Source organism: Acyrthosiphon pisum, chromosome A2, assembly GCF_005508785.2.
Source record: "Acyrthosiphon pisum isolate AL4f chromosome A2, pea_aphid_22Mar2018_4r6ur, whole genome shotgun sequence".
Taxonomy (NCBI): Eukaryota; Metazoa; Arthropoda; class Insecta; order Hemiptera; family Aphididae; genus Acyrthosiphon; species Acyrthosiphon pisum.
The window spans coordinates 44,741,947-44,769,432 of NC_042495.1; the positions used below are offsets into that span (position 1 = coordinate 44,741,947).

The window sequence follows — 27,486 nt, forward strand, 5'->3', positions numbered from 1 at the left end:
TGTATTTTTTATGTCTCTCAAAAAACTTTCGAACGTATTGGTTGGATTGACTGAACGCCACCATTCTTCCTGTAATTGACTTTCCAGTAGGTTTGTTGCACCACGTGATCTTATACTGTAGTTGACCTTTAGGTGTCTCCATAAACACTCAATTGTTAGAGTTTGAGCACCTGTATGCGGATTTATGAAGTTCTTACTATGATTAACAGTTTGGTGAAGAAAACCGTGATTTTTTAAAGTGCTGTATGCTCTCCACTCATCTGAATGAATTGTTGATCCTGGTTCTATTTCTTGAATTATTATTGGTAATAATGTATCTCGAGTCCTCTTATTGACTATAAAAAAACGGCGTTCCAAAATTCCATCTTCACGCAAACAGCACATGCCTAACACCCAAGGTCCTTGAACTCGGCTGCCATAATTTCGATTAGTAAGATAGTTATGATTTTCTTTGTTAGAATTATCCTCGGAAGTATCGGTAGTACTACCATCAGTATCTTCATTATAAACAGGTTTACAATCTCGAAGTCTTCCTCTGTTGTACTTACGTTTCCCTTGAAAAATAGATTCGTCTATTTGTACCTACTATTAATCCTTTTCCACCCATTTTTCCACGTTTTTTAAACTGTTCTACCACCACGCGTCTCGACATAGATTGAACCAATCCGACACTGTATGATGACCTCTGCCAGTTATTTTTTCGGTTTGTTTGTGCGACTTTAAATTTATTTACCCAGCACCAAACAAGTTCAATAATTTCACATAAACTCAAACCACTTTTATTTTTACCATTTTTATCCACGTAGGTAAAAAATGGATTTTGGGAACGTATTGATTGCCATTTTTGACAACCTCTTGTTTTAATGTTTCTTTCATGTCCCCACCACACACTTCACCCGTAGCATTTAATTTAGTACATACATTTGAATTTGGTAATAATACACGTTCTTTTAAAAATTTGACACAAGATTCGTGGTTAAAAATAATATTTCTGTATAAATCACCTAAATTACTCATTTTCATAAAACTTAAATAAACACAAAAATACAAATACGAACACGTTTATCGTTTATCAAGCACCGAACACATACTAGACGACACAAGACACAAGATATACGATTACAATCGTTTCGTAGTTGGTAACGTATTAAAAATAGGATGGGAAAATGTGTAGATAACTTTAATAATGTAGATAGCATACGACACGTGTACCGACTACCTATATACACAAGGTATATATCCTCTATTTAATTTAATTTCAAGTGACCGCGAACCGCTCATATCTCTACAGCAGTATAATAGCAGCAATATATATATACGTAGCAGGGCCAAAACGAAAATGTCCGTTTGAACGGTTGCAGCGCCATCGGATCCGCAGTGGTCTATACGGTGTACTTAAAAAGACGCGTAAAACGTTTTATACCTATAAATAATGTGTACGAGACACGAGTATAGAATGGACGCGGAGGGGCGGCGATGGCAGTTTTAAAATAGGATCGCGTCTCGGTGACTTTGACGCGTGGGGGCCGTCGCGCGGAGCAGTGAAAAAAAAAATCGATATAGACACACGCACGGCCGTGTGCGATAATTCACGAGCCGCGGCGGGTAATTCTACGCGGGGGCCGAAATCCCAACGGCTGTCACGGCCGCCGCCGCCTCGCACCCCTCCGATTGTCAGCACGGCGTGACGTCACTGGGCCAATGCTGACCGGGCGGCGGGGCGGGGCGCCGGCCTGCTGGTCCAATCGGGGCCCGGCGACCCCTTCTCCCCCACCCAGTTAGCGGCCCGGGACCCGTTTCCCGACCACCGCTGCCGCGTCGGTCTGGTTCCGCGTCAGTCTCTAGTCCGTTGTCGCGCGATCACGTCCGTACGACCTTTCTCTGTGCGTTTCACTCGTAGCCGCCGCCGCCGCCAATTCACAGTGTCAGTCGTCTGTGCGCTCCTTACCCGTTTCGCAGTGTTTTGTGCGCGTTTATTTTACTTGGTGTAGTGCGATCCGACTAGTGTGCGATAACCGCGTCCTTACTACCGTACCGTCGTCGTTATCACTACAGTTTGCGTCGAGAGTATTATGCTCGTCGGCATTCGTCAGTGGCGTTCGTGGTGGTAAGTAACAAAATTGAAAATATACTATAAAAACTGTAACATAATATTTGTATCAATGGAGACGTGACTTGAAATTCGTCGTCCAGCTGTAGTATTGCGTCGGAGCTGAAGGAAAAAAAACCGTCGTCACGACGGCGGCGGAGGTCGTTTGTGTTGTCTATTTCGACAACGGTGAAAACTCGTGCGCTGACACAAAACGGCAACGTCGCACACGCTGGCGGTTCCCCTCTATCTGATTGTGCGTGTGCGTTTACGTGTGCGTGTGTGCGTGTAGCGCATGTGAAACCCCGACATGGTCTCGTGTGTAATATAATGCTGCCTCCGCGCACCGCCTGCCACCCTCCCACCGTACTTGTTTGCCGCGCCACTCACACGCCGCCCGTTCCCGCCGCGCTCATTCACTCGCCGCCGTTACCCATAGGTTTCCTTCCTCCCTTCACCACGTCCAGCAAACGACCGCCGCCGTACCCATTCAATGAAGGCCAATTTATATCCCCCTATTATTTTTTTCTCTCTTTCACCCTATTCTCTTTTTCACTCTTTTCCGTCACCCCTCCCCCTCCCCAGTGTAGACAGTGTGAGGCACCGGTCGACTTTTTGTCAGCAGTTCTATTACCTACTTTTTTTTTGTAATTTTTTTTTCTCTTTCGCAATCAAACGGTTTTTCCTCCCCACCCCTGACGCGCTGTGGACCGGTTGTTGCCGTGGGAAACTCTTTACCCACTCTAAAGTCTATAAATATTATAATATAGTATATTCGTAGGTATGTCGTATTATATACTCGAAAATTATTATATATATTATAGGCACCATTTAATATTTTAAATTTTTTTTTCGTACCGACAAATTTTGACACTATTCTATTTGATATTTAAGCCACCGGGTCTACTGCAGAGCTCAAATTGATTATCGATATATTCTCGTTCCTTTATTATAGTTTTTAGCAATTCACGGACACACTTATATTATCATTTTATTATTATACGTACATTAATTATAATATACCTACGTAGGCTTCGTCGATAAGTCTGTAATATATTGTACCTATATATATACAGATCGACGATGGGAAGGGGGAGTTGCGTATACACTCGTCAGTTTCGGGACCGTCTCTTCCTCTCTCCCATTCCCCCTCTCACTTACTCTGTCTCTCCATCACTGTTTATCACACACAGTTGGTAACACTTTTACCCCATGGTGCGGCGTCTGTGTTGGTTGTTGGTCGCCGCTATGGTATACACACGTGACGGGAAAAAGACACGCGTTTTCCTGATAGTGATGTCTATATATTTTATGATTATTGGCGCGGTAGGAGGGATACTGATTGTATCTGGCAGTAGCGATTGTGTGTATTTCGATGACATTAATACGAGTCGTCCTTTTATTTTTTTTTAAATGAACGTGTATTTGGTAGAAGTAATAATTTTTTTTTAATTGACTTGTAAAAATGAAAAAATTATTTTTGGGAGGAACCTTATCAACATTGTATAGCTTTGTGCTATTTTTTGTTCTTTTCGAGAGTTGGTCTTTGACTCGTACCTGTGTATCTAATATGGTACATTGTCGAAATTTTATTTAAATATGAAACTACGGTGACCTCTGAAGACTGAATTACATAATATTGTTGTGTGAATATCGGCTTAGTGTTATACAGGTAGTACTAACGCGGTGCCCAACGTGAATCCAAAAAGAATAGAAATCGCCGGATTTACGTAGGATATGGCGTTACTTTATACGAGTGATGACGACCACAAGTATATATTATTATAATACACCTATAGGTGTTATAGTTATAATTTATAACGTTCAAAAGAGACTGCAGATGACATTATATATCATAATACATATATACCTACTATAGTTTTTGTTATTGCGTTCGGCTTTACTATTAGGTAAGTTAGGTTACCTATATAATATAGTATTGCTATATACATCAAAATTATCGACTTAGCTAGAAGTTTCAAAAATACAAAATTGCAAAATTATTATTTTGAACATGTTCCATATGACTATAAATTATCACGCCTGGTTTTTTTCTTTTCGTCGACCGTCGTATCTTAATTTGGTTTTTTTTATGTTTACTCCCCTCCGGATTGCATTCTTCAGGGCCCTAAAAACAACCGGTTTCCCATATATACATTTATATATAAATATATAAGGTATATATATATATATATATTATATATACGCATTGCTGTATAGTGCATACGCACACGGACGATAAACGAACCCCTCTTGTATACAGTGTGCCTGTTTCCCGTTCCGGAAATTATGGATAAACAAAAGGTGCAGCCCCTATTGATACTCTCACCGCGCTGTGTATACCGTATAGTGCATGTACTATACACATATATATATATTACACACACGCACACATACTCTTTGTGTTCTCACATAGACGTACTGTCGTTGACATGTTGTGGAGCGAGAGGAAAAATGTATTTGAAAATCATGCGTATAAGATTATACCTATAGCTACACAATACTATATAATATGATATATCCCCACTGAGCCGTCACCGTTGTCGAGATGTGTGTTCTGCTCTCAGTTGCCGCCAAAATAAGTATTTTGCATGTCAATATAGGTAGGTATATATTATATATTATCAGATTGTTTCCCATATAATATTATGTACATTCCCATGATGCGTTCTTAACAATATGGAGGGACAGTAATTTTGTCACACGATCATTTCTCCCTTTTAAATATATTATATATGTATACCTGCATATTCCTTCACTCTTGTTACACACCGTATTGACCATGGAATGATGGATACCTATAGTAGATACCTAAGTATTTATCTTAAGCGCCGTGCAGTGGACATCATATTATACATATCTCGCATAATTATAAATATTATCATAATATATGTGTAGGTATAAGTACCTACAACCTACCTACGCTGTATATATATATACATAATATACATGCGATTTCGATATATACCCTATTATTTTGTGGAATATAGGCATTGTTATACTACATTATAATTTTTAGTTCCTATATTTATATATCTAAAATATTATGCAATACTGTTAATCCTGTATATTAAGTACACATAAACATATATAATTAATATAGGTATGCAGTTGAAACTCAATAACACCGTGATTATTGGTTATTTAAATTATATAATATATGTGTAATTATATATGGAAGTAAAATGTTGTATTTTGCAAGCAAAATTTATTTAAATTTTAAACAAATTTTTTAAATTATTTTTTCACGTGCATTTTTCTTATACCTATAAACCTATATACCGATATGTATACTAACTAAATTTATTATTTCTAGTCATATAGGTAGGTACGCGTTATATAAAATCGTTATTCACTATTTTGTCGTCTATTATAATATCATATATATACCTATACAGGCTATATATAGGCTAAATACCTAAATGTATTAGCTACAATAAAAATTTAGTTTTTTGCTATATAGTATCATTAATAACCCATTAAAAAATGTTTAACCATTCATTCAAATTTCTGTTTTTGTATAATATAGTAATCTATATTATATGCACTATCTGTATAAATTCGTTTTTTTTCCTCTTCTATATTAGGTATATCAAAGGCCTTTTTTAGTTAATATCAGGCGGCTGCGGTACCTATATGTAATTAGGCATTTACTAATTAAATATGTATTAAACAAGAAAAAATAGATGAAAATAATTTCGACTTAGACACTTGCAGCATATTCTACTCCAGGTTTCCTTAAATTACCCTTTTTCACAAATTTCTTTTTCTTTTATTATTTTTTAAGAAAAACGGAGATTTTCGCCTTTTTTCGAATATCTATAGATATACACATTATAAAACAATAACCACGGGTGAAACCGGTTTATCGGTTTTTTCTCGATGTACCTGCCCCTGGACTTTCCTATATTTACATGCACGAGGACAGTGGCGTGCCGAACATTCATTTTTTGAAGCAATTGCCTCAAGGGAAATTTGGGTGGGTGGGTGGTTGTGTTAGTATAGATGTGCAACTTATACCTAAAAAAACTTAATAATATTTATTATTTTGAATAATAAAAAAAAATAGTGAAAAAACTGTTGGTGGTGGGGAGGGGGATCAAATTGTATAGTTTGCCTCAGGTCTGCTTGTCAGTTCGGCACGCCACTGCACGAGGAAACCTTACGTGACCCGAACTTCTCTCCTCACGGATATGTTCAGTCACTGTGAAAATGGTTGTCAGGGCTGTTGTCGGCGGATGTTCTTATTCCTGCAGTCGAATGCTTTTATCCCTCTCGAATAATAACGGACGTTAAGTATTTTTTACAATGAATAAATCGATAAAAAAAAAGCATTTCTTATTACCTATTATTACTTTAGCCAGGACTTCGGTAAAAGAAATCCCAATATGCGATATTAATCTTGTACCTGTTTATATATTTATACCTAGTTTTTTTTATCTTTACATTCGTATTGATGCCATTGACTTGTCGCGCAGTCCAATAACGTATAAAGGTCGATGATTTTTCTCCATTGTGCAGTGTGTTCATACTCGCTGGCGTTTAATATAATATATTCTCAAGGTGTATATTAATGAACCGATTGCCATTGGCTATTTTTATTTTAAATTATCTGACTGTATGACCGTTTGTCATTGACTGTGCGGCCACCATTAAATACAAAGAAGAAAAAGTATACATCGAACCGACAAGGTTAACGGCTTATTTACGTGTACATGCACACACGGATCCGAATCCTATTTCATAGAAAAATCGTCCTCGTCTATGTTGTATATGCGTGCGCATCGAGTGCCGAGACTCCACAGCTAAAAGTTACCCGTCCACCTGTCGTATAGTCCGTGTGCATATTATATTAGGCGGTTATATATGCCTTCAATTAATTTGGCAGTACTTATTAGTATTATAGAGTTTTGTCTTCCCCGTACACCGGGTAGTATAATAGAAGTTTTCCTTTTTCCTCATCATCTGAACTCGTATGCTTTAGGATAGTTTCACCCCTAGGTTTCCCTCCATCCCACATGTTTATATTTTATACACACACATACTGGGGTCGTCATTAGTCCGGAAACCACCCTTCCAGATATATGCTTTCCTCTTTCCCCCCTTTGAAAACACACGATATATGTCTTCATGCGTGGTATAGGTAATACACTAATACATAGGTATTTTACAAGTACCTACCTCCTCTACCAACCCCATCATATATATGTTTCTAATATATTATCTATTTAATAATATTTGTGTTGTATAGATTATACGAATAATAATAATAATATTCATTTTTTTTTTATCTACAGAATTAATACCATATTCCTGATTTATTGTTATCGTCGTCACCATGTCGTCATCGTCGTCGCCTCCGCCACCGTGGTTGCTACAAAAATTATTCGGTGACCCGGTCGTGCCTAGCAAAGGTGGAAGAGTTAAACTGACTGACGTTAACCGTCAACTAATTTGCGTCTTATGCCTCGGATACTTGGTAGACGCTACTTCCATCGTCGAATGTCTCCATTCTTGTAAGTATATATACATCATGGACTACTTATAATAATCTGTAATAACTTCAAGTTTATACATATTTACATTATACTCGATAATCTCATGTATTTATAATAAATACTTGCTATATACCTCTACTGGTTACCTACTTGTATAGCTGTATATAAATCTATGGACACGTTATCTTATATGTATTATAATACATAAAGTATACTTAAAGCATAGTAATTATCTCATCGCATACTTGACGTAGGTAGGTACTAAATTCTAATTCACAATATTTTATGTACTTTAATTGCCATTACTTCTATACATATGTCTATTATATCTTGTCACATCGATGGTGATAAATTGTATAGATATTCTGATGGCATGCTTTAATTCTCATATATAGTTTTCATTATATCTACGTCTTAACCTAACCTTTAATTTTTTTTATTTTATTAAGGATTCGACGACTTAGGTCATTAGCCTGTAAGGTTGGTAGGGTTGGGACGGTTGGTTAACTATATGTGTATGTGTTGCAAGGTTTTTGCAACTACGAACCCGGGTGGTCACCCATCCGGGAACTAGTGGTAGACGGTAGTGGACGTTACTTACTCTCAACTACGTTGCGTGATTGATAGTAGCCGCCCAGTTTCGTCATTGTTTTTATATGCGTGCATATAGATTAATCCAAATCGATATATTTATATGTAACTGTTTTATAATACCTAGAAGGCTAGAACTAAACCTATATCTATTTGAATTATTAAAAAAAAAATTAATACCTACAATATAATATAACTATTAGTATATGTATAGAACAAAAATATTGTAGTACCGGTACTTTAATTATACTTTTTTTACTTTCTTTACTTTATTTTATAGGCCTATACAATTAATTTTTTAAAAGTGGGTATTATTTATATTATTATATTAATTGTATTATAGTATATTATTATAAGTAACTAATACATATACCAATTTCAATTTGTTGTATTTACATACAGTTTACTATAATATTTTATTATTAGGTACCAACTATATAGATTATACTACTAGCTGAATAACCTGGCTTCGCCTGTTTATATCACAATTCACTGTATAGTATACCGTATAGTTCTTGATCCACCTTGAATCTCAAATTCCTTGTTTGAGGACCTCTTTAAAATGTGAGTTTTGAAAAATCCTTTCAAAGTGGATCTTTACAGTCAACATTATAAAACGAAACTACAGATCAAATGTCATACTTATAACTTCGGTGGTTCTGTCTAGGCGATTATGAATCAGTCAGTCAGCACAAGTTATTTTATAAAATATAATATCTTATACATAGTTAGGTATTTAATAGCTAAATGATTATCTATGAGAAAAATATATTAGGTATACAAATATTATTATACTATTATTACCTATTCATAATATTAACATAATGAAATCGTTACAATACGAAAAATTTAAAAAAAATGATATAAAAATATAGGTAATAATATAACCACTTTTAACATTTCGTATTGTATTAGGATTTTCTGTTTATTACTGTAACCTACATAGAATATAATACCTATGAAATATTATTGTAATCTATTAACAAAAATATTATTACAGTAGGTAAGCGATTGCAAAAATTGTAAATACGAATACAATTTTGAAGAAAAAAGACGATTAAATATAATTATGTCTGTAATATACCTACTGAAACACAATAAAAAAAAAAAAATCACAGTTTTAGTGGTGGGGTTTTTACTAGGTATAAACATTACGTATTTCAATGAAAAATGTCGGACACTAATGAATAAATTATGTCAATGAGGCATTAAGAGATCCAATATATTCCTATTTATATATGCCTACAGTGGTTTTTCTTCAAAAAGGGCATTGAAAATATTACATTTAGAAGCCCCTTGCCTTAGTTATCCATTGACAAACCTTCCAGCCACATTAATTTTACAGCTTGCGCCGTCCATCTAAAGGTTCACGTAGCATGGTTGCGTATATACCTAGTAAAAAGAGTAATTAAAAAAAAAAACATGAAAGAACAACCGTCGTGTATTATACTTTCCAAATCCGGTGCAACGTTAATTGTGCGCGTAAAATTTACGGCTATACGGTTACCCCATATTGCATAAAATTATTATATTATATTATTACCTATGTAAAATAATTTCCGTATTTTTCCTGCGAAACTTGCAAATGTTAATGGATATTACTTTTAAAAATCGCGAAGGCGCCGCGACTGTAAATCCGGCAGGCGGAGTGGCGTGGTGGGTGCTATTTCGAAAGTAAATTCGTCGCACGCGGCCGGAGAGGGGTTGATGACGCGACGTGGTGCGGTGTGATTGATTGCCTACTGTGCGGTATGCTTATTGCAGCGTCGGCGACGGCTCTCGTGTTACGTACCCGTAGTCGGTCGTCGACGACGCGCCGCGTGTAGTAAAAGCGTAGACGGTAGAGCTGCTGCTGTGTGCGTGTATGTGCGCGACGTTGCCGTTGTGCTGGTATGTTTTGATCGGCAAAACGACAACGGCGCTCCGTAGTAGAAGTGTACCGCGCGGCGCTCCCCGCTCACCGTTACGAGGAAAACACAACAAAAACCATCTGTGTGGCGTTCCCTCCGACCCTCGGTTTCCCTACCACCATCGTTCACTATAATAATAATAATAATAATAATAATATATTCCACCGCCACACTACAACTAACCTACGGCTCGTAAATTCGGCGCAAGGACCTGTGTGCTTCGTCCGCCGCCGCCGCTGCGTCCGGTACGGGCCCGCTCAACGCTCCGGCGTGTCCCCGCGGGGCGATGAGAGAGGGGATCTTCCGTCCGACCGTTGTCCGCGTCTGCCGTGTTCTGCCGGCGAGTGGGCCTCTAATTGGACGACGGTGGTGGCGGCGGCGAGGGACCGTGAAAAACGTTTTCGGATTTTTCTCGCAATGGTCTGGCGGGTGGGTAGGGAATAAACTGACGGCGCGCACCGTCGGTGGGCGGACGGGGTATACAGAGCCGGTGGGTGGAATGACGACCCCGCGAGTGCGCACCGACGCTATACTATATAATAATATTACTCCTCCGCTCGAGCATTCCGTCATTATTATTATTATACGGGGTTTTTTTCGTTAACGATGAATTTTTTCACACTTCATTGGCGCCGCGTTGTGGATTCAAAAACGTTCATTATACACAATTACACTCTGTACTTACAAATTAATTTTCTGGCTACCTATGACTTATATGCGTTTTAAATATTTAAGAAACAGAAAAGGCACGTAATAAACCTTGCATAAGTAATTCAAAAACTATTTCGAAGTTATACCTACCTATTTTTCATAACATTTTTAAATGATTTTATTTTTATAATTTATAAAACATTTTACTGGTTATGGGTATGATACTATGATGTTTATAGTCTTGAATACTATTATCGCTTATCAGTTATATCTACAACAAATTTAAAAAAACAAGTTATTTATTTCGAAATCTGTTTTTTCAAACAAGTCTATTAAATTAATAAAAAACCCATATTAATTTCAATACTTGATTAAATATCAACAAAGTAAAATCAACAAAACGTCATGGTGATTCTTTTTACGGTGGTGTCTTTCGTAAAGGAAGTGTTCATTAAAAAGTATAACTTGATGATTAATAATGATTTATTTATATAAAGTAATAAGTATAATATATAAACTAATATTTATAGTGATGCTATATACCTACAAACTGTTCAATTTTCTAACCGAAGAACTCTTAGGTATTCTTTGTGTCGATTAAAAAATCAAACTAATGAGATCAGACAAATTTACAGTTATATTTTAATTTTGATATAAATCATTTTTTCTACAATTTTATCTGGTTCTAACTTGAATAAAAAAGGGCCATTCAGTATGAACATCACCAATATTAATCAGTGCATTTATGTAAGATCAAGGGTAGGTATACGATAATTTAATATAGATTCTTAGTCATCAGAGGCGTGTACACATGGGGTGTCATATCCCTTTGACTTATTTTCGTCATATAAAATATATGATAAAGCAATTAATAGGTATATAACGTGGTCTAAAAATAATAAAACAATTAATATCCCCTCCCTCCTTTCATAAAACCTAAGCACTCCACTATTCGCCATATATATAGGTAAATTGTTACTAGAAAAATTTAATGCTGTTTTGAATTTCTACTTTTTACGTATTATTTTTGAATAAATAGGTAATACGTAAATATTTTACTCTATTATATTCTTTATTTAATTTTATATTATAATTATTATTATAAAAGGTAATTAACGTAAAATTAATTTAAAGTCATTATATACCTAGTATTGATATAATGTTGGACCCATACATCGATATATCTATATAAATGTATAAAAAATATACTTATTTAATATATATTATACCTATACAAAATATTGCATACCTACCTAAATTAAAAGTGATAATCGGTATTTTGGTGTACGCTATTTGCGTACGTTGAATTGGTTTGTTTGACAAATCAAATCAACTATAGTCTAATGTTGACGAGACCGCGTCGTGCGTATACTACTAACACCTGATGAGCAAACTCGTCGCAACATAGAGCACTATGTGTTTATGGAGCGATTCATTCCACTCCATAGCATTCGTTTTATAAAACCAGCGTTTTTTCTTCGTATATTTGAATTTCAAAGTCGCTAGGCAGAATCCATTAAAATATTCCCCGGTTATGCACCGAAACGCTTAAGGCCTATATACATGACATGGGGGAAGGTTAAAACTTTAAATTATAGTATGGATGAAACTCGGTCGATTAACCATAGCAGTGACAATATGCTAATCGCTTCGAATTTTCGCTTCATTTGTATGATAATTATACCACTGCGGTTAGTGTTGAGTAGAATCATTTAATTCCTAAGACTTTTTTCTATATTTCTATTTAATATTATGCGTTTGAAATGTTTGGATTATATGTCCATTAAACTTATTAGGTACGTCAAGTCGAATATACCTATAATAAACTTAATAAATAAATTATACGTGTTTCAGTTTGCCGGAGCTGCATTGTACTGCATTTGGACAAGAATAATTTTTGTCCGATATGTCGAGAAGATATTCAGAACAGCAAAGTTCTCAAGTAAGCTTATAATAATTGACTTGTTTTCTCACTTAGTGACATATTTTGTTCAATAAAAATATGCCTTTTAATTTAATCTTTCTCTCTCTCTGTTTCTCTATTTCCCTTTTTATATAGGCAGTATAAAAATGTAATGTATATAATATAAAGTATTTATAAATAACAATTAACAATAAATGATAAATATATGATAATAGTTAATGTTGAAATTTGATCAATACATTATTCATTTTCTACAATGTTATATTTTTTTTTAAGTAAGTACCTATTTTTGTGTAAAAAATTATGAAAACTGACATCACTATTTTATATTTTGCGTCATTACTTATTGCTTTGTCTATTGAACTCGTATTCATTTTATTCGTGTTCGCCATTTGAGATTACGAGGGTAGGCGCCCGGAGACTCCTACATAGGTACATAGTATATACATACTAAACAATAAACATATATAATAATATCTACATTATGCTATTATTTCTTATACCCCCGCTGGTTTTTACGACTGTAATAATAACGATAAGCCCCTACCTGTATAAGCTGTACACTATGTATATATTAATAAGTGCACCATGTGCAAATATAAATTTTTAAACCATTAAAAATATTTATCTCAATAATTTTAAATAGGTGATACAATTTCTTCAAAATATTCGAAAAATAAGTTCTTGTTAATAAAACTAAAATTAGCGCATAATTGTCCAGTGTCTATAAATACTAAATGTTTCTAAAGTTACCTTATAGTTCCCATTTAACACAGTGGGTGGCTTTTGGAAAAGAGCAAACTTGTCCATATAATACACAATGAGAAAAAGAAGCGGATAATGTCTACGACGAGAGAAAAGCATTAGGGTCCAAATTATTCACCCGAGGTGACGAGAAAAGTTTTAATGGGTAAGGGAACTGCTACGATTCTTATGAATAACTTCAAAAACAACAGTGTTGTGTGAAAAATATATTCCAAATACTATTTCTATTATTACTAAAGTGCCTGACTTATATAATAAATATCATCAAGCTAAACAATACGACAAAAAAATAAAAAACGAAAAGAGTGGAATAAAAAAAAACAGACACGTGTGTTGTAGTATGTTGTTCATTTATATTAATCTACATATATAAAAATTAATTGCTGTTCGTTAGTCTCGCTAAAACTCGAGATCAGCCGGACCAATTTGACTCAAATTTTTTTTAAGATGTTCGTAATTGCCAGGAGAAAGTTTTTACGAAAGAAAATTTTAGGAAAAGTAGGAAATCTGGAAGTAAAAAATATAACAGTGGCGCAAGAGTGTATTATATATTGGTTGCTATTGGTTAATCGGGCATGTTTGTTGATTTGTATTATTATTTTTTGTCAATATACCTATATTTATTTTATAAATTAATGTTTGTGTGTAGATTAGATCTCTGCAGGAAGAAGACAGACTAATTAAAAATGGTTAAATTTGGTTTTTTTTTATTCATCTGATATTAGTAGTTATGTTAGGTTAAGATTTTGTATTAATTGATTATATTAATCCACCATAGGTGGAATACGACAAACTTGGTATAACTTTGATACTTTAGAGTTAAATCATACACTTACATACAAACAGCACGGGGTTCGCGATCTACCGTAGGTAGATTGCCTACCTGATAATACAAAAAAACGGAAAAGTTAAGATACATTTTGAACACCATACACCGAATATTAAATAACGAATTGAAGTTTTAGTCATATAGAGTTGGTACATCTAACGGGCAACGAAGTGTACGGGATCAGCAAGCTAGTATTACTACATATTATAGTATACATATTATAATATTATAGTTTTAACTATACTATACATATTATTATTTTTCATAATATAACGTATATTATACAATATATTATATTGTAACTACGCGTACACGTAAAATATTTTAATGTTTGAGCGAGTAACACGCACACAACAACCCCCCACACACATACCTGCAGTGTCGCCGTGATTTCACGGTTCGCGTAACGTGCGACAGTCGCCGCCGCTGGGCTTTTCTCGCGGGAAAAGTGTTACGGTACGGTGAGCGGTGTTTCTGTGTGTATTTATGCTGGCGGCAGACGCGCACACGTATAAATATATGTATGGACGGCGGTGGTGGCGGACGGCGGTACCTATACACTATACGGCAAAGTCGAGTTTCCCTACCGCGCTGGCGGCGCCCGTGTCAATGGCCTCTTTCTCTCTCGGCGGCGTTGCCGTATTCGCCGCCGGTTTTCGTGTCGTAAAAAATAAAATAAAAAAATTGGCAGATATAATATAGTAAGCGTTATAAGGCCATTCGAAATCGTCCCAGTCATAATATATGTATTATTATTATTATCAGTTTAGAAGGTGAAATAGAGAGAGAGAGAGAGTGAGAGAGAGAGAGAGAGAGAGAGAGAGAGAGAGAGAGAGAGAGAGAGAGAGAGTGAATGAGAGAGAGCTGCTGACTGGGAGAGACCGCGGGATAAAATAACAATAACATTTAATTTTTGTTTAATATAATGCACGCTTTGCTCGCAGTTTTGCGTTGTAGGTATCGGATTTTCGCGTCCATTTCGTTGCCACATACGATTTTCTTTTTTGCATACGTTGTCGGTTCTAGTTCGAAACACGAAATTTCGCGAAAGTTTCACACGTTCTCAGTGTATCAACTTGTTAAATTTTATATTTCTGAAAATGTTATACTCTTATGAGACACGATATTTCGCTGTTTATAAACATTTTTATCACATACTGCAATTTACATTTATTTTTATTTAATTTACACTACTGTCTACTAAATATTATATTCACAATTTCCGCGTTCGAAGTTCATGCTTATTATCGCATCACCGTTATTCTAGCCAAATCTAGCCTGCACTCGTAAACCGTCGACTTGTTCTCGTTTAATAATGATTGGAAACACTGCGTATATTTAATTTGAAAATCGTTAATCGAATCTCATCACACACGGCCGCGTGCGGTATTCGTTCATCGCGGTATACAACATTCACTCATACAAAAAATAACATTCATACTGAAATGCATTATTAATACCCTTCGTGCGTATACATTAATATTATTCATATCAATTATATTATACGCGTGGAAGGTGGTACATTATTTTTCCATTATTTTTTTTTTTTTGTTTGTGATTACTCTTTATATCAATACCTATCTAATTGTTTTATCGACAACTCTACGAACCGTTTAATAATGTACACGCAAATATAATAAAAGGAAAAAAATCTTCAAATTCTTGTGGCACACTTCTCTTTGCAGGCTGGAAATTAATTTTGGTTTGGCACATTGTAAATGTCGTCTTTGTCCTTTTCATTTTGTCTGCTGAGACACCCGTCGCGTACTGAATTTATTACATATTTTAACGAATGAAATAAAACATTAGTTTTTTTTTATTGAACAAAAATTTTATTTACCATCCGTATTTACAAGTATTTCAGTAAGTAAATGGGATGTGGGTTGATTGACGGGAGGGGGAAGTCACCCAATGGTGGCACCCCGTAAAACAATTAGTTACATTATATTTTTTGGAAAAATCATTAAGTACAACTAAAAGTGGAACAATGGCACAAAATAATACAATATTATATTCAGATGTTCTTCGGTAGTTCAGTATACTATATATATTATATATAATAATTATATGTTTGCGAATTATAATCTAGAGCTTGATGAATTTCATTGGTAATACATACTTATCTAAATTTAACCAAAATCCACGTTCACCATATTTCTTGATTGTAAAATTGTATATTTATTTTGTACCTCTTAGAAGATATACCAATTAAAAAAAAAATGCTATTTCTGTTTTTATAAGTTAAGTATTAACAACATAACGTTAACAGAAATGTACGGTAAACTTGATTGGTTAGGACTTTAGGTAATAATTTGTTAGTGCAATAATCCACGTTTCGTTATATTAGTGTCGTTTTATTTTCGGGAAATTCTCCATTATTGTTGTACTTACATGTATCTGTATCCTTAATCCATACATATATACACACACACGCGCGTGCGCGTGCGCTTTTTTTTCTATTATTCCACATAGACATATTTTTAATCCGGTAGGTAGGTATACCATTTTTCATGTACAATGTACTCGGTAACCATTGTGTTTTAATTGTAAGAATGCGAGTAGAATATTGTCTGTGTGAAGATTTTCTTTAGATGCTTAAGCCTGAAAGTTAGAATAGTGCCCAAGGGTTAAAAGTATATACATAAAAAGTAAACATGGTTAGAAGAATAAACTCGCGATAACCCCTAACTGCAATGTTACATTAATCGAATTTCAAGCATAATTGAAAGAACTTAGAATATTTTATTAAACATGAATTTAAAAAAAAAAAGCCATGGTTATGTATATAAATATATCTTTCTAGATGTTTATTTCTTAAAAAAATCGTGTATGTATCTAGGTACTTGTACGTATAATATTATTTGAAACTTTGAAAGTCTATAATTTATTACTGCAGTATAATCATGATTAAAAAAAGTCAGTTACAAAATAAAAGGTGAAATGTACCTTTATAGATATACCTAGTGTGTACATCTATAATATACATATATATATATCTCAGCCATAATATTTCCCTTTGTATTTTATGTAGGTATATTATAATATATTGGTCCATTGCCTCGTTACCGCATCATTTTGCTGCCACGGTATTGTTATTGAAAAAAAGGGAGCCTTCTCCCTGGAATATTCAATCTAGGTCACTTAACCGAATAAATACGACTGGAAAAATAATGCATGCAGATGTGTGTGAAAAATATGAAATATGAATAAACATAATATGCAAATAAAAATAATATACGTTAATAAGTGAAATCTACTTTTAAACAAACGTAAAATTTGTGAAACATACTTGGATGTATGCCAATATTAGACATTACATTTAGTTAATATAATATAAAAAATCCAGTGAGTAATTTATAATAATTGTTATTAATATTTTTTTTAATAATAATAATAATAAAAAAAAAAACAGTAAATATTCCTATTATAACTTTAACAAGAAATGTTGACTTAGCTTAATTTCCGTAGGTATAAGTCATAAAATTATTCCTTATCCACCCTACTTATTTTTGTAACTTGTGTATTCACTATAGTCAATAATTTAGTATTAGTGTATATTTTTAATCTCATAGAAATCAACATATGGATTGAACACATTTTATGTAGTAACATCATATTTTTTTTCGCAGGCCCGATAAAGCATTACAAGACATCGTGTACAAATTAGTCCCGGGACTATATCATTCAGAAATGAAACGTAGACAAGAATTTTATCAAAAACACCCTCACAGAGGTAATATATTTTGATCTAGCTAGGTGTTATGAGTTTTATATTTTATTTTGTATTTTTCCTATAGACATGCATTTACAACCGGAATGTCGGGGTGTAAGTGTCGATCGAATCGTATATACAGCTGATGAATTAATTAGCCTGTCATTGGAATACTACGATAAGTAAGTGTTTAACAAAATATTAACGATTAAATTAATTATGCATTTGATACGGATAAAATTGTATAGTTCTAAATGGGATTTAAGTGGTTGTAGTACCGAATGTGTATGATTTCGGTTTACCTGTATCTATATCTTTATTTATTTGAAATTTATTAAATTTTAATCATTTAAATTTAACAGTGGTAGGTTTTTTTGGTAATATTTTTGTAATAATAAAAAAAAACGTTAAAAATTTATCTGAGATTTTGGTAAAATATTGTCTCGCCAACAAAATATTGCATTAATCCTCCGGGTAGTAGGTACGTAGTTTTTGTGTTTGGCACTCACTATTATTGCTTTTATACTCGGCGCAATTGATCGTAAAAACTACTTTGAATTGTATACCACAAATCGTACCTATATTATAGGTTGTTGAAACAATAAAACAATACATTTTCAGCCCTGGGGTGACTACTGAGTGTCTGACTATGTACTGCAGGTAGGTAGTACACCATGCATGTTGTTTTCACAGATAGACAAAAGATAATTTTAATTGTCAAAGCATAGGCGCATAGGCATATTATATATTCATAGTTATGCTCTCGTTTATGTCACGAACCGCTAGTGGGAGAAGAATGAATATCTATAATTTATATCTTGATAATTGCAGGTATACCGATTATTTATCCTAAATCGGCAAAAAATACTAAACTGCACAGATGGCAGTTATTATATTTATAATAAAAAAGTAACGTTTTATTTTCTATTAGGTTATCTAAAATGATTAAATGGCATTTAACCTCTTAAAAAATAAAATTAATTTCTCATTTTCTCCTTAAGTATTTTTATAGTAACCGATGATATGCATATATTATATATTGTGTAGATTACAATTAAATTGTTTATTATTTTAAAGGATAATTCAATAATATAATTTAGTGGTTAATATATATATTACCTACCACATTCAGTATACTTAATCAGTATACTGATTTTGTTCATATATATTATATTTACATGAAGTGTGTCCTGCAATTGGCTGCATATTGAGTTATATCAGACAACAGAATTTTAATTGTTTTTTTACCCGTAAGAGCCTATACAAATATTACAAAAGATAAACAATTGTAGTAGGTAAGATGTAAAAAAAAAAAATAGTCAAAACAAACTTTGTGATTACAAAGTTTCAAAATTTCAAAATTTTCAATTTTCATTGCTAATTTTTAAATGATTTTACAAAATTGTAGATGTGTGTCAATAAAAATTTAAAATTATACACATTTTCTAGTTGATGATATTATTATAGTTAGAACTACTAAAAAACCACATGAGCTAAATATGTAGGAATATTTTTTTTAAAGCTGTTTAAACTAACCATATGTGGTTACATATCACTCCCCCCCCTTAAATGTCTATATACAATATATTGGAAGCTACAGGTCTTCAGTGCTCACTTACGTCCAATATATAGAGAAAAAGAGAGAGCCCTCAAATGCATTTCCCTCGCGCGTTATACATATCGATCAGGGCCCAGCACGGTTACCTTGGTTACCACGACAAGCCGGAAAACCACATTTTTCTGAGATCCTCCACTAACCGTTTATTATTTTCAAGATCAACCCTCAATATTGTATCTATTTATTATTACATATTATTTTGACAGTAAAATATTACAATATTATTTTTTTATTATATAGGTATACAAATGTTTTCTTAGTTAGGTATTAGTTATTACTCTTAAAACCTAGGTATATTATGCTATTTATATATATTTTTAATTAGTGTAATCTTTTCTAAGCAATAAAATTAATATTATATAGGTATTGTTACATTATTATAATAATGGTAAATAAAAAATAAAAAGTAATATCGAATTGTATTGTTGTATAAACCCATACGTAAATATACTATTGACTTTTCGTTGTTTACTTTTTAGACTGTTTAAATAAACATTTCAACAAATATCAACAAAAAAAAAAAAATAGAAAAATGTTACGTACTATTTTAAATATGGTATAGAAATCAAATTGTTTGTAAATAAGATTATGTAATAATATGTATATATATTTTTTTATGGATATAATATTTTAATGTCATTAGGTTCCATTTAAACTTCTGATATGTATGTTTAATAATTCTGAATTCTAACATTTATCTACTACATAATTCAGATATGATTGACAGTTGTAATTTTTTTCACCCCTCCGAAATTCTTATGTGAAAACTATGTCTATTGTTTAACATTTTCAACCCTTCGCCGAATAATTTCCGTCCGTTTTATATTAAATGGCGATGAATATATATATCCCCACCATCGAACTCTCTTCAACATGTGGAATTTCAGGGTTTCATAATTCGATTGTCGTACGGGCCACTTATTTTCTAATCCCCCTTCCTCCTCACACCAAATACCATCAACTGCTACCGCTGTAGCAACGCCACTGTTGTTCTCGCTTTTCGTGTCTTTTGTATAGCACGCGATACACATGCGTGCACCGTTGCAGCTGTTGCAACGCCACCCCGGATTGCAAGCAAACTATATAATATGATGTGCATGTATATATATATTATCGTATTGGTAATCATTTTAAAAGGATAGGACCATTGTGGTAGTACAGTAAGAAAATAATTTAACGTAACATCACGTGCCCAGTGAAAAATTTGTTTGTTACATTTTTTTTATTGAAAACCGTTATCCACCGTCCATCGAATTGATACATTTTTCATCCATTTATATTCTCATAAAAAAATAATATCCGCTAACTGCATACTGTCATTTATTGCACCAATAATGAGAATAAGAATGGTTAAATATTTTTCAATATACCTATTGGCTTTTAATTATAACTACGAATCATATTTAATAGATAGGCGTATTTATAAAAGTCTAAAAATGTTCAAAACCTATTTGATAATTTATTTTAACAAATAAATAATCTAAACGAAAAAGTACATTTCAATATAGGTATAGCATATTTTTATAATGTCTGATTTTGTGAATAGTAATTTTCTAAAAATGATGTTACTTTTTAAGTTATTTATTATATCTTTTATTTTATTCACAAGTATTTTATTTTACCAATTTGTTTTACAGAGTATGTGAAGAAGAAATGTGGAAAAACGTCACGGATGATAAAGGCTTACAGTACAAAGTGAGAGTAAGTAGAGTAGTGATCTTTACCAAAGTTATTTTACTTACAATTATAAATTGTATATTATTTCAAAATTAATTAATCTTAAATTATTTTATAGCCAAAAATAAATAACTAAATATGATAGCTACAATAATTGTTATTATTTTTATATTTTTAGACTGATAAGCCACAACGATGTATTGTGAGGAAACGTTATTTGAAGTGTCCCGCAGCCGTTAGAATGTCGCATCTCAAGAAATTTATTCGACTGAAGTATAACCTAAAACCTTGGGACAAGGTAAGCCAATGTCTTAGTAGATCATTTTTAGTGTTATTCGATGTACAATTTTGTTTTTATATATACATATGCTATTATTCATTCGTTAAAAAACATTTTGATTACACAATTGGCGCAACTGTATGGTACAAATAAACAACAATATTAGTGTTTAGTCCTTGTGTAGTTGTTATAAAAATTGTAATTCCTTAAAATTTGATCACACTGTATCTCATTATTATTTTATAAAATCACAAATGAATCTATCCTATAGTCCTATATAGTAGATATGCGTGTACTACCTTGACTATATGTTTAATATAATTATTAAGATGTATATATTAATATGTACCTATTATGAAGTGTTGTCTCACAGCAATTTATGTTATTTATACACAATATAGTCGATAATTTTGTATGAACATATTTTATTGCGTACATACCACATACCATCAATAAGCATACCAACCATATGTAATTTACATTTTGAGTTTAAAATCCCCCGTTATAAAAAGTAAACTCCAGTAGATAGATTATATTCCGCATTTCTGCTGACAAAATATTTGTCTACATGAAGTTGATACACAAGTAACTTTGTGGTTAAATCTTAAGTACCTGTTTTTTTTTTAATGCGAATTTCATTGTTTCCATTTTAGATTCTGAGTGGATTACAACGTGTGTTCGTTTTTTTTTGTGTCTTTAGGGAGGTCAAAATTTAAAATTACCAATAGTTTTCAAAAGCGCCTCAAAACAAAAAAAAAATAATTATAGAAAAAGGTTTTCGGAAAAATCGATTTTGGTGCATGGTGTAACTTATAAAAATTACCGTGGATACATGACATTTTCACTAAATGTTTATATTATCAATTTCTATATGTAACATAAAATTTTCTAGATATTGCGAATCTTTTTGAGTATTTTATATTTTATAGGTATAAGAAAATTACGAGTTATATTAGTTTTTTTTAAATTGTTGTCGATAAAATATTTGATGCTTGGCCAAAAAACTTTAAAATGTAATAAAATGTTCTTCATAAGTTGTAACAACAACTGGATATAAAAAAAAAGTTGAGCGTAAATCCACAATAATTGTTTATGAGCGTCTGAAGTTAAAATGTTGACAAAATTCATTAAAATCACGAAAATTGCAACCTATTTCGAGTTAGAAATGTATAAAATGTTGTTTTATATTTATCTCTACGCTTTGAAAATGTAATACAAGTTTCCCCTGAAGTTTTTCTACATTTAATATAAAAAATAACTTTACTGGAAAGTCAGATATAATCTTACGAGCGTTTGAAGCTATTTGATATTCAAACGTAAATTAACAAATTCTTATACATTGATTTTCTTATTTTGTTGTTATTCAATAACTAATAACCGTAGATACATGAAATTTACACCAAATATTTATTTTATTATTTCCTATACTTGATAACATTTTCAAAAATGTTTGACTCGTTTTAAGCTGTTTACAGACATTTTTAATCTTTAATTTTTTTAATTTGTTTTTACAATAAATCTAAAAATATATATAAACACAGATTTTTTTATAGTTATTTTAAGTTTAAGTTTGGATGAAATTAATTATTTTTACCCAAGAATAACGTTTTTAGTTATTTTGTTGTAATTTAAAAATATTATTCGTGGGTACTTGAAACTTCTCAAGTAGCTAAATGACTATATTATTATATACAAATATTGAAATATGATAATATGAAAATAATATTAATTCAACTTACCGGTTACCGTATTAATAATAACAATATAAATATAATATAAAATATCTTAGGCTAACAAACCGCCTCCGCTCTTTCGTATACATTGATATTATAGCGGGTGGTGAGGTGAAGTGAAATGTGTCATTTTTAAATTACGTTACTGTTAAAAAAGTCGAATGGAGCAAATCGTATAATTGTTCAGTTTTAGGTTTACCAATTACTAACTTACTTATGTTTATTTTTCCCATGGATAATCCTTTATAAATAAATAATAACTGTTCACGATTTATATCTATTGAATTCAATACAACATAAATAACTGGGTAATTTAATTTTTAGGCTTATAATAACTATTAGGCCTAATAAATAACTTAGAATCTTCCTCAAATTAATTTGTTGTTGGACGGGTTTTTCTTTGTGTGGTGATTGTGTGTGAAATCTAAATTTGGAAGGTCGATTCGTTGTTTTAAATCATCTGTTGTTTTTTTTCAGGTTGAATTGCTGTACAGAAGAGAAAGCCTACCAGAAGAGTACTCGATTATGGACATCGCATATATTTACACATGGAACAGAAACGAACCTATGAGGTTCTTTTACAAGATTAATGCACGTATGATGGTGCCCGTAATATTGCCGACGGATAAACGTAGTACAACATTGACAGATGTCGTATCCACAGAACCCGTATTATCACCGGTACCTAACACTACCATGGAAATGACCCCATTGTCACCACAAATAAACGTGTCGGGTCTTACTCCGATCGTCGAATCGCTAGAAGAAGATAAGAAAAAAACTGTACCACAACTTTTGAAACTATCGGTCACCGAAGAACCAATAGTGCTTGAGGGAGGACAACAGTCCAAAACAGAATCGAGCCTAAAAGAACCGGTATTAATGATCGCAACAACTGATGTATCAAAAAAAGATCGTCGATCATCTCCTCCTCCGCCAATAGAACCACTGAACCCTCCCATATCGCCAGAAGGTAGTTCGAGGAAGGAAAATGTTTCAGATAACGTCAGGAACAATTGTGCCATTGAACTGTCGAAATCAGTTCCCTCAGTGACTATAGCGAAGGAAGAGGAAAAATGTGTCGATCTTATTGAAAATCAACAAACCGGCAGTACAACTGCCGAAATACCTATGAAAAAACTGGAAAAACTAGTTGACCAGCAGCAAATACTGCCTGTTGCTAGTAATCCTCCACCTTCTGCTCTACCATTGCCGAAGAAACACACTGGTGTTGGTGAATCCAAGCTTAATCTGTCCATCACGAAACTGATCATGAAGAACAAGAATGCCTCAGCTGCTGCCAAATTCGTTCCTACTTTGCAGCAGATGCAACAGATAGGTATGCATACATCCATACCTAGCTTTCAACAACAACAGCAGCAACAAACTTCGTCTCTACAACCGAATGCTTACGTACGCCCTGGATACCCTGGCATGCATCCGTTCAAGAGAACTCTGGATGGGGTGCCTATTCGGAGCCAAGCGTCTACCAATCGCCCGCCTTTTATACCGGTGCGCAAGTCTTATGAGTGGAATAAGGCCAGAAGCTTAGCGACCAAACCACATCCGTCACCCGTAACGAATTCGGTGAAAGACAACAAGCCGAATGAGAAGTCACCTATGACGGTGGTAGAAAATCCGACCAAGAAACCGATAGCTGATAAACTTCCTCCGACTGTCACCAATACTAGTATGTTGTCGAAAAATTTGGACGAAATGAACGCCGCGCAAAGTCTTTTAAAAGTTGGCCAAGATCTTCGACTCTTAAAACCGTCAACTGTCACCGATTTACATGACAAGTATAACTGTGAATCGTCGCTACAAATAACCAAAGTCACAGAGCCAGAGACTAATCAATTGCCGGCCGCTCACGAAAATCACTCGAATTCTCAGCCAAGCTTACAGATAATGCGTGTGCCTACAGCCACAGATAAGTTAACGAAACCTACAGCAACTACAGAAATTAGCAACGGTAATAACAGTGGCAATACCGTAGTAGTTCCGATCAAGCCAGTCAATAAGAAACCCGTACCAAGCCTCTACAGTATGCCAACGAAACGGACGAAGGAAGACACTAACGTACAACACAACAACGTTACAGACAACAATCGTATAGAGAGGCGCGTGGACACGGAAAATGGCGTTCTTAGTGTTTCCCTGTTAACCGAGACTTCTAAGCAAGATATGGATGCCAAGCGTCGTGAAGTCGTACAACCGGACGTGTCTATAAAGCTGATGACGTTCGCTACAGAATCGGTGAAGAAAGCGCCGGAATTGAGTCCAATCGCTGGTGGTAGCTGTAACAGCAAGAAAAATTTGGATGAATTGAATGCCATCGGTAGCAGTGGCGCTAACAACAAAAAGAAATTGGATGAATTGAGTCCTATGGTTTGCAATGGCATCAACAACAAGAGAAAATCTGATGAATTGAGTCCCATCGTTGGCAGTAGCGCTAACAACAAGAGGAAGTTAGAAGATCTGAATCCTATTAGTGGCGGGGGCGTCAACAAGAGGAAACAAGAAGACCCCGAACGGAAGGTGACGCCTCCAAGACTTGGACTGAATAAGGATGACGTACCGCAATTGATCGAGATCAACTCGTCGCCGTACGCTAAATTGTTGCCTACTAAAAAACAGCAATCTACCCCAAAACAGCAACAAGTATCGAAATACCAACCTGTTACAAAACAGCATTCAGCTATGAAACAGCAACCTACCTCAAAACTTCAACCGGCGACCAAAGTCTTGGACTTGTCCAAGTCTCCACCAAATGGCTGCGTAAAACGATTAGCTGCGACCGACGTCTCCGGTAATTGTTCTTCGCCAAACACGAAGAAATCAACCAGCTCTGTGCAAATGGTACAGTCAACAATGCCCTCAGCTACTTCGGCGGCCATCAACTCTAATCTTTTGTTTGCGGCCCAAAGGCAGGCCGCCGCATACCTATTGAAACAACATTTTGAAACATTGAACAATGGACTTATGCGTAACGGTGGCAAAGGACCCGTCGAGTGGCCTAGAGCCATGTTTAATCCTGCGCTATTCGCCAGGCCACCTACTAACCTAAACAATTAAACGGTGACCTTTTAAGAGCTATTATTATTATTATTGCTATCGTCTCCTTCATCTTCTTTTTTGATATCGTGTAGTGAATCTATAGTTAGTATATTTATCATTTATACTATTGAATAGTAGTTATTATTTAATATTAGTTAGCCTATCAATAGGCATGTACAAAATGAATTATTATTTTTTTATTCGTTAATACTAATATTTAATTCCTATTTTTGTTGACGAGCTCGGTATGTTATGTCAAAGCTCATATGTAAATTTTTTTTTATGTATATAAACTGTACAAACAAGACACACATGTGAAAAAATGATGATAACACTGCATCATTATGCTATTATTTACACTATTATATTAATAGCAGACTGTTTCCCTATATTTATCGCATTATATATTTTTATTATACGTACATTTACATAAATCACACCATGTATGTTGCTTAAACCACGACAATATTGTATAGCAATGATATTTATTATTACTATATTTTGTATAAACCAATAAACCGAGGTATATATTATTATATTTAAACTATTGTATTTTCTTATTATATTATTTATTCCAGAGAGAAGGGTATAATATGCAAACGTGTACACTGTACAGATAGATCCGTGACTTCAGATCTGTGCTACAGTAGTGTTTACTTCACCAAATTAACGTTTGCTCTTTACTTTACCGTTAACCTTAGACACCCCGAGGACATCAATTCTTAAATTCATTGATTGGTTCAAGAACTTTGATGGTCCTCCACTCCTCACTTATTTCTATCCACCATTGCTACTTTGAGTTATAAGTAAGTTGTTTTGTCTAACTGTTTTATAAATTGAGCTCTTCCAGCTTTTTCCTCTATCTTATCTTCCATTATTTTTAATTTTCATCAGGTTCATCATTATTATTATATTGTCTCCATTCGTCAATTAGGCGTTGTTGGGAGGGGAGGCACGTCTGTGCAATAAAAGCCACCGCGTTTCATAATTCCTTTTTTGTTTTTTAAATACACACCTGTCGGATTACATCTGCCCGGTTTTCGAGTTACCTTAAAACCGACATTTTTGGAAGTAAAAAATGATGATAGTAAGTATTGTGTTGCAGCCATGTGGTGGCCCGTGGGCGTGTTTCGTGTATGAACACAGGTGTGC

At 33.7% G+C, this 27,486-nt stretch overlaps 1 protein-coding gene across 1 annotated transcript; it reads left to right on the plus strand.

The window, feature by feature from the left end:
* Positions 1-1,825: 1,825 nt before the first annotated feature.
* On the plus strand, positions 1,826-26,878 carry LOC100162794 (polycomb group protein Psc). Its single transcript, XM_008189010.3, has 8 exons — positions 1,826-2,107; positions 7,387-7,605; positions 12,594-12,681; positions 17,887-17,990; positions 18,055-18,151; positions 21,225-21,288; positions 21,443-21,562; positions 23,755-26,878. The coding sequence occupies exons 2-8, from the start codon at positions 7,428-7,430 to the stop codon at positions 26,350-26,352; spliced, it is 3,249 nt and encodes a 1,082-aa protein (XP_008187232.1). The 5' UTR covers positions 1,826-2,107; positions 7,387-7,427; the 3' UTR covers positions 26,353-26,878.
* Positions 26,879-27,486: the final 608 nt, after the last annotated feature.

Bases quoted from the DNA above. Each gene is read 5' to 3' on its own strand.
- LOC100162794 (XM_008189010.3), top strand. From the start codon at position 7,428: ATGTCGTCATCGTCGTCGCCTCCGCCACCGTGGTTGCTACAAAAATTA. The intron at 18,152-21,224 runs GTAAGTGTTTAA...TTTGTTTTACAG, and splicing joins TCATTGGAATACTACGATAA to AGTATGTGAAGAAGAAATGT. The intron at 21,563-23,754 runs GTAAGCCAATGT...GTTTTTTTTCAG, and splicing joins ACCTAAAACCTTGGGACAAG to GTTGAATTGCTGTACAGAAG.